At 37.8% G+C, this 9041-nt stretch overlaps 1 protein-coding gene across 2 annotated transcripts; it reads right to left on the bottom strand.

Moving 5' to 3' along the window:
* Positions 1-122: 122 nt before the first annotated feature.
* Positions 123-7795, bottom strand: fancg (FA complementation group G). 2 transcript variants are annotated; one of them, XM_051109045.1, is made up of 14 exons: positions 7600-7795; positions 7430-7514; positions 7225-7350; positions 6934-7124; positions 5292-5433; positions 4925-5055; positions 4539-4685; positions 2179-2333; positions 2009-2075; positions 1608-1915; positions 1471-1511; positions 1008-1175; positions 804-912; positions 123-659 (listed from the first exon to the last, which is right to left on the bottom strand). In XM_051109045.1, the coding sequence occupies exons 1-14, from the start codon at positions 7666-7668 to the stop codon at positions 557-559; spliced, it is 1842 nt and encodes a 613-aa protein (XP_050965002.1). In that variant the 5' UTR covers positions 7669-7795; the 3' UTR covers positions 123-556. The 2 variants fall into 2 exon arrangements, with proteins under 2 accessions (XP_050965002.1, XP_050965001.1); XM_051109044.1 differs by having other exon boundaries at positions 798-912.
* Positions 7796-9041: the final 1246 nt, after the last annotated feature.

Raw genomic sequence — 9041 nt, forward strand, 5'->3', positions numbered from 1 at the left:
AGTCTATTGCCAAATAGGCCACATTTCCCAACAAGTTAGGTAATCTCAAAAGGACACAAAACAGCAAATGTACGTATTCGAGAACGTGTTGTGTAATCATTTAAATGAGGTGTGAGGCAGAACAATGTGGTAAATGCATATATTATTAGTGTCATAATACAGTGTATTTATATGTGGCTCTGTGGGTTGAAATAAGAACCAAGTTATATAAGTTTTAATTTTTTTCCGAGCTTATTCGTTTCAAATCCTTTTCATTATAAACATCTGTCAAGATCATAGATTAAATGGTTTCTCGTTCATTACAAAAACAAGATAATCAGAAAATAATCAGAAAAATTGGCAAGCATAAGATATACAAAGAATTTGATACCAGTCTGGATGCATTCTCTTGAGCCCACAGAGCATTCATTTTGACCAGTGGAATGCTACATGGTTACATCTGAAAGGGAAATTAGACAACACCAGCTGTCTTTTCTGTTTGTAGTTCTGGTTTGGACGCAATTTAAGAGAGTGCAATTTAGCAGAATTTAACAGAGAGTATCCTTTCTGACATCTCTCATGTCGTTTTGGCTTTAACATATTCCTCCATCTTCATCTTCAAGTCACTGAAGTCAAAACCTGCGTCGTCTGGCCATTGCTGCAAATACAGTGGTAGGTTTCTGAAATGCAAGTCAAAAGATTACTGAGCATTTATCATCAGTTGCAATCTTTTAGATTCCAATGATGTGTGAATTATGAGAGTATATTACTCTATATTATCACACAAGTGAACAATATTGACTTGTCTAACAGCTTACACTGACTTAGGTGCATCTGAAGTACTATAGGCTTCCTTCCAGTGTGCTGATGCTTCCTCTCTACGATCCAGCCTCCACAAGACCTCAGTCAGCCACATCTTAATGTTCTTACAACCTAGTGAAATTAAATTCCACACGTAAATGTGAGATGGACAGTGCAGTGTATCAGACTAATCACAACACAAATTCACTATAACGACAGCATATCACCTGGTGTCATCTGGAGACTGAGATGAAGATCCCTCAGGGCTTCCTTCAATTGACCTCTTTCCAGAAAGCAGAGCCCTCTACCAGCTAGTGCTTGTCCTTTTGCTGCTTCCAAAGTCACTATTCTTTCAAGCATCGCTTCAGTGTGTCCAAGATGTTTTTGTTTCCAGTCTAAAAGTGTGAGGAAACCATGTAAGTAATGGTATGTGAAGCAAGTGCACACATCAAACAAGGCCTCTGTAAGCTAAAGAGGAAAACAGCTCTTGAAAGTAGATCTGTTATTAATAGATACCCCATGAAGACCCTGAGATAAAAATATTTGTGTATAGCTACAAAAATATCCCTAAGTCTGCTTTTCCAAGGATTTTAGTATCAGGCGATACTTCACAAACAAAAACGGATATGATTAGTGTGAACACACATCTTGTTAGAGCAGTGGAAAGGACTGGAAAGTGAGATATCTTACCTTTTTGTTTAATAAACACTTTCACCAGATGATTAATCGCTCTGAAAGGAAAGAACAAGAACATAAACTATTTGACACATTTCACACAACTTGCCATCACACCCAGGTACTAAATGAAACAGGTATTGACATTGCACCTTGTGAAATTTGTAATAGCCTCTTTGGTGTCCTTCAGTTTCCAGTGGGCTTGTGCTTGAAGCAGATGGGCAGAACCAGCCCATAACACAAAGTCCACATTTTCAAGTACAACATCAGAATCAGCTACATTTTGTTTTTCGTCAGCATCAAGCAGCAGTCTCTCGGGGATGAAGTCCAAAGTGCTGGTGATGACCTCTTCACAGACCACAAGAGCATCACTATAACGTTTAGCTTTTAATAAAGCAAATCCTGCTTCAAGGTAGACCACTGGGATTCTGGGAAAAGACGTTCCATCCCCTGTGAGTACCTGGAACACAGACAGGTCATTGTCAATCAGTTATATTGCTTTATAAGCACTATTTCTGCATTAGATGCATGAAACATTGCAGTTGATCCTTACAAGATCTTTGCCATCTGACTGCAGTGACGCCAACAGATCAAGATAGTACTCAACACCATCTGAAATACTGATTGACACAAAATACATATATTTTGCTTAGATGTTTAGTATGATTCTGTATTGAAATTTGCTATGAGTCAAACATTTGTCCTTGTTGTGGAATCACTTGCCTGCCATTGAACACACATGTGTGAGCCAAAGAGTGCAGAATCAAAGTGGGGGAAGGGACACTGCTAATGAAGGTCATCTGTTCAACACCAAGCAGGATAGCTGGAGATACCAGTAAAGCACTAGATGAACTTTTATCAGACTGCAGCTGGACTGCCTGTAAACAAAACATGAGAAAAGTATTATGTAACAAACACATTTTAAAATGACACTACGTAACATGCAGGAAATACATTCATTGGAAAATTTTGAAAGAATGTCTTGTTTACATCTACTTTGTTGACACCAGAAGACAGGCATGAGGTATGGACCTCTGGAACTTACAAATGATTTCTTTATTGTTTTTAGTGTAATGAGTTGTTGTGTGTTGTGTGAAGTAAGGACAACAATTAAAGGGCACCTATTATGCAAAATCCACTTTTACATGGTGTTTGGACATAAATGTATGTGTGAAAACAAACCATTCTACAATGATAAAAATCCATCCACTCCATATATTTAATCCCCTTTAGACCAAACCAGTCTCATTAGACATGCGGTTTTGATTCTCAAAGCAGTGTGACATCACAATGTTTAGGCCCTGCCCACACCCACTGACTGACAGTCCTGTCATAGTCTTTGCCATAGTTTTTGCCCTCAGTGAGTTGTCTTCCGTTGTACACTGTCCTCCATTTTCTTTGTGATCATCACCGATGTCTCGTAAGCAATCCCGGTGTTCTATGTTTGGATGTAAGACTGAACATAAGTGTCTTTATTTTCTCCCAAAATCTGAGCCACTAAGGACACAGTGGATTACTTTTATTTTTTAAGGTAATGCACCTTAAATCTACCTAAACACGTTATGTCTGTGCAAATCATTTCAGTTTCATATTTGAAATCACCAAGGAAATCTGACAAGAACTGCCTCATAAATACTGTTCCTTATGCTCCAATAGCGTTAAAAAAAACTTATTTTTCAGGCTAGATCAGCCAGTGCACATGTGCAGTACTGAGCACACGTCTCAGAACGTTGACTGTTTCTATAGCAACCGGGACTTCTAACGGCAGTTGCAGTGACGCGCTGACTTTACTAATTAACGATTGGCTCGCTCATTAAGAAGGCAGGGCTTTGCAGCCATATTGAGCATTGCATTTTCCCCCATTTAAAACTATACGAGTGACAAGTCTTGGGTATTCTATAGTCTTTGGTATGGCTGAACACCGGTTCTCACGCTTTCAATCATGTTGATTCTACCGACTGTTTATTGCTGTAGGTATGCAAAGCAGAGATGTATATGCTACACCCTCTTCTGAAGACGGGGTGGAAATATGCAGCTCATTTGCATTCAAAGTGATACACACCAAAACGCCCCAAAAATGACATTTTCCAGATGTTACAATAAATGATCTGTGGAGTATTTTGAGCTGAAACTTCACAGACACATTCTGGGAACACCAAAGACCAATATTACATCTGGTAAAAAGAGATATATTAGGTGCCCTTTAATAATGTATCACTGATATCACAAGTAGTTAAGCAATAGTTCACAAAAATAAAAATGTATTCTTCCTCAGGCCATCCAAGATAAGTTTGTTTCTTCATCTGTACAGATTTTGAGAAATGCAGCATTACATCACTTGCTCGCCAAGTCAGAATTAGAGTCATCACATTAATCCAGAAATTTACACAACTCCAATCGATAAATGAATGTCTTGTGAAGTGAAAAACTGTGTGTTTATAAGAAACAGAGACACATCATTAAGGCGTTTTAACTTTAAACTGTTGCTTTGGGCCAAAATACCAGCCCATAATCCACAGTAACACTTCCTCAAGTCAAAGTCCATCAATCCACTGACATATTTGTTTAGAACTGCTTTGGACTGTTTTTTTTTTCTTATAAACAGTACATGATTTATACATATTTCTATACTAATTCAGATGAGACTTTTTTTTTACTGGAGAATGCAATATTATGGATTAAGTACTCGTATTTTAGCTGGAAGCAACAGTTTAAAGTTGAAAATGTCTTAATGATGAATTTGTTTATTACAAACATGACACCTTTCACTTCGCAGGATGTTAATTGATGGACTGGATCTGTGTATATTACTGTGAACTCATTGTTTGAACTCATTTTGACGGCACTGTTTTCACTGCAAACGTGTAAATGATCATGTAATGCTAAATTCCTCCAAATCTGCTCCGATTAAGGAACTCATCTGACCTTAGGGTGAGGAAATTTTCAGAAAACAACTGGGTGAAATTTTATTAATGTATGCAAATGCACTTTAAACATGCTGTAATGCACAAGGTACACTGCGAAAAAAGTGAAAAATCGTTATTGAAAATAATCAATAAATTGTGTACAACTACTGTACTTACTGAGTAAAGAAGATGCAAGGCCTCCATTTCTGCCTTTGGATTGCCAAGCTGTCTGAACACCAAAGCACTTTGATAAAGTGCACTATGGCAAGTGCAATCCACCTCCATAGCCTTCCTATAAAAGTGGAGCGCACAATGGGGCTTACCCTGCAGAAACACAAGGAACAGAGTCACTGAGAGTGACTGGAATCAAGATAGAAACTGTTTGCTCAAATTCTGACCTACCACACATGAAGCAGATAATCTAATGCAACAAACACACTTCATTCAATTAATCAAATATAAACAGGAATCGTTTCAGGAACTGCTGATTCAAAATTTTGTCTATTTAGGTGTATTTAGTTCAGGGTTCATTGGACGGGGGACTGGAGAACAGAGCTTCTTACCAGCTTAGCAAAACTCTGGCCTGTAAGGGTGTGGATCAGGGCCAAAAGACTTCTGGGACTTGAGAGGCCTTTAGCCTCCTGAAAAGCTTCAAGGGCCTCTGAATATTTTTCCATCTTCATCTGTTCCACCCCTTAAACCAGCAAACACATTTTAGGATTAATGAAAGTTATACAATTTATTATGTTTAAATTGCAAAGAAACAAGATCTGTATTTTACTTTAATTATTTTATAATTTAGCAACTCTTATGTGAGATGTATTACTTGTCACATTAATATATGGACCTACATAACATTAAAATGTTTATGTAAATATTTACATAAAAGTTTGATCACACCGTCTATATCTTAGTTAAGACATTTTGTACCTTGAATTATTACAGTGCAGATGTGCAAAAGATCCTTGAGGTCCTTTGCTGTCATGGCAACCATTAGCAAGGAGTCTTCTTCCATGCTCAAACCAAGGTTTCGGGTTTCTGTCTGCAGATTCACAGGTGCTGAATGCTCCTTCTGAGAGGAAATGAGAATGACAGCAGTCAAATATACATTCTTAAAAACATTAAAGGGGTGCTATTATGCTTTTTCACTTCTTGAATTTTAGTCTGTGGTGTGTATCTTTGGGAATAAAAAAAGATCTACAAAATTACAAATCTCAAAGTCCACTCCACTCCTTTTTAAAAAATCTCTTTCCAAGAACTCCTTTGGACTACAACGTCTGTTTTCCGAATGCAATGATGTCATAACGTGGTCCATTAGAATATCATTAAAATAAATCCTGCCTAGGGAAATTCGGTGTGTAGGGACAAGGTGGGGGATTAGCCAAAATTTAGCAATACAGCGTGGAGAGCAGCTTCAAGGAGCTGCAGCGCGGCAGAGTGGCCGCTTTAGAGCTCTAACGCGCCGTAGACGTGTGCAGTACAGGGGGTCGAAACACGTGCCGAAGCCGCAATCTACTCCGGTTGCCACGTCGGAGCCGCAACGCTTCGCAGATGTGTGCAGTGTGTGGTAAGACATTTATTCATCATACAGTGTAGACAGCTTTACTTATAACTTACTTAGTTTTTTAAAATGCATAAACTAGCACTAGAATAGGCTAGGCTAATCAGTGATGATGTTTTTTGATAATGTTAGGCTGCTTTTAGCCTTATGCTGAAGCTGGTTTCGGGAATGAAACTAAGTATGTAAAATAATAAAATAAATTAGCACGATAATATCATATATCGGCGATCTCGCAGGCAGAGGATGGGACTCAACACTACTGTAGCGTATTATTTACTCACCCTCCATGCATCCTAGGTGTATATGACTTCCTTCTTTCAGACGAATGCAGTCGGAGTTTAATAAAGTCTATAAAGTTTAAAAAAGTGCCTCACACGGCTCCCGGGGAACGTAAGATTCACTATTAATCTAGCTTGCGCTAACTGTTTTGACAAGGGGTGTGGCAGTACTGAAACACCATCTAAGCTGTTCGCCAATCGCAACACACTGGGACAGCTAACCAGTCATAACACATTTCCTTTTTTCGGAAGGCTGGCCTTCATTAAACCCGGAACTAATCAAGCTGTTTGTGCCAGGCTGGGGAGAAAGGTATTGTAATAATGTAAACTGTGTGAAAAATAATGTGTTTTTCAAACCACCAAGCATGAGAGCATGTTCTAATACACCTCCAAAACTAAATCAAGAAGACTTTGAAAAAGAGCATAATAGGACTGTTCTGTACTGTTCTGTCAATAAAGAGTTTAAGAATTTGCTAGTTACTGAGCTGGGGCCAGTAAAAATCTGTTGAAAAAGCCTACATTATTTATATGCATATATATGCTTTTAGAAATTATAAGATTTAACATAAACATAAGTATCAAAATGTGAAAAGTATGTGATAGATACTAGTATGCTTGTAACTGAGGTATAAAACTGGTTCTCAACCAGAGGGCCGGGACCACTAGGGGGCTTCAGCAAACTTCCAAGGGAGACCTGATAGTTCTTAAAATTATTTTATTAGAAATAAAATACCTTGTGATTAGTTTGCGTCAGAAGAGTAAGAACTCTCTCTAACTGCCACTGCATGAGCCACAGTATCCACTGGATCAGCAGAAGCTTGTGGACATATGGCACATAGACTGAGGTGCCAAAAGTCTGTAGAACAGCCTCCCACAACTGAACCGGATCAGAAGAGGAAACCTGAGATCCTGCAGCCTCTAAAGCTACAGAAAAACAGAAAGGCAGCAGAAACATAAAACACATATAAAACACGGTATATATTAATAATAGTGATATTTAATAAAAAGATACGACGTTATTTACCTCTTAATAAACTACTGGTGAGACTTTCCTCTATTTCACTTGCGTTGGAGAAACTCAACGAGAATAAAAAGGTATTATATGAAACTGTCATTTCAAGTGTGAGTCGTTCAGTAGCTGCTGGTATTCCTGTGTAAACAGAATATGAATATGAGCTTCTAATATCACCTTACTCCAAGCCATTAAAGTGAAACATGAAAATAAATACCTTGAATTTTCTGCAGCAGTTTAAGGCTTTCCAACCAGCATCGCTTCCGAACATTTTGGTTTGGTTCAAGGCCTCGTTCATTTTGCTGAAACGGTAATTCAATACATGAGCACGTCTACGTAAAGTCTAACATTACTGTAAACGATAAAATATTAATTTCGCAACAGTACCTTCCAGGTCAAAATTATGTCGTTATTCTCCTCACTCCATCTATCAACTAAACATGGAACGGCAGACATGACAAAGTCTGGAAACAGAGGCAGTCAAATGGAACCTAATATTTCATATCTACTTCATAAAGTCGCGATCCATCCTGATTTCTGAATCAGTACCAGAGCTCCTCTGTCAGTACCTTCCTCATCTGATTCGAACTTTCCCTCCACGAAGTCTAAACAAGTGACTAGCGATACAGCGCCATCTACTGTTTGGGATGCATTAGTCTAAAACATGAAAAAAATGTCTATGGGGACATGAGAAAGATATGATTTTTTTACTGAATCTTAAAATATTGGACAAACAAGGTATAAAATTAAATTCAAAATGTAATTAAACAGCTCACAATGAATAGTTGTAAACTGTCACAGAATAACGAGGATAATTGGCGTGCACCTGTCCAACCGTCAGGACTTTTACATCTCCAGAATGAAGAAACGGACAGGTAACATCATCATGGACCACTCTCACCCAGGCCACCTCTTCCTTAAATAAGTAAAACACCAATTTACGACCTGCTCTTTGTTATAAATTATAATTCAGTGCTCTTGTAGATGTATATACAGAACTTATTGCACGCGTCAGATAAACATTAAACCTTCAGATATAATGCTAGTTACTTTATTGTTTTTAATTTATTATTATTATTATTTTCATAATTTTTACTTAAATGCTCTATGTTCTTCTTTCTCTAGTGCTATCCCTGCAAAAAAAAACAGCTAAAACCAGCCTTGGCTGGTTGGCTGGTTTTAGCTGGTTTAAGCTGGAAGTAGCTGGTTTTACCTGGTCTCGCAGCCTGGCTAGGCTGGTTTTAGCTGGTTGTTCCAGCTGGTCTTCCAGCCTGACCAGCTAAGGCCAAAACCCCTCTAAAACCAGCCTGCTGACCAGCTATGATAAGCTAAGACCAGCCTGGATGACCAGCTAAAACCAGCCAACCAGCTTAGGCTGGTTTTAGCTGTTTTTTTCAGCAGCGATGTATGTTTTTTTTCAGAGCTTCTGAAAACTACCACAAACTCCTTGTATGTTTGTGCACACTTGGCGAATAAAGCTCATTCTCATTCTGACTGTGTGCAATCTTCTGCATTTAAAAAAAAAAAAAAAAAAAAAAAAAGAAAGTTTTTATCACGCAATATTGGTCAACATCATCAAATTTGTCATCACATTGTTAAATAGTAACAAATCTAGAACTCACTTAAAATGAATGCTGAGGTTACAGAATGCTTTTAGACTTCCTAAATATATCAAATTTTCATCAGACAGAAAACTTTGCAGTTCTGAATAAAAAAAAAAAAACACATTTTGCATGACAACAATAATAATAATAATATAGTTGTATAGCACTTTTCATACATGGAATGCAACTCAAAATGCTTCACAAGCATAAAACATATTAAGAATA

The sequence above is a fragment of the Labeo rohita genome, chromosome 5 (genome assembly GCF_022985175.1).
Source record: "Labeo rohita strain BAU-BD-2019 chromosome 5, IGBB_LRoh.1.0, whole genome shotgun sequence".
Classification (NCBI taxonomy): Eukaryota; Metazoa; Chordata; class Actinopteri; order Cypriniformes; family Cyprinidae; genus Labeo; species Labeo rohita.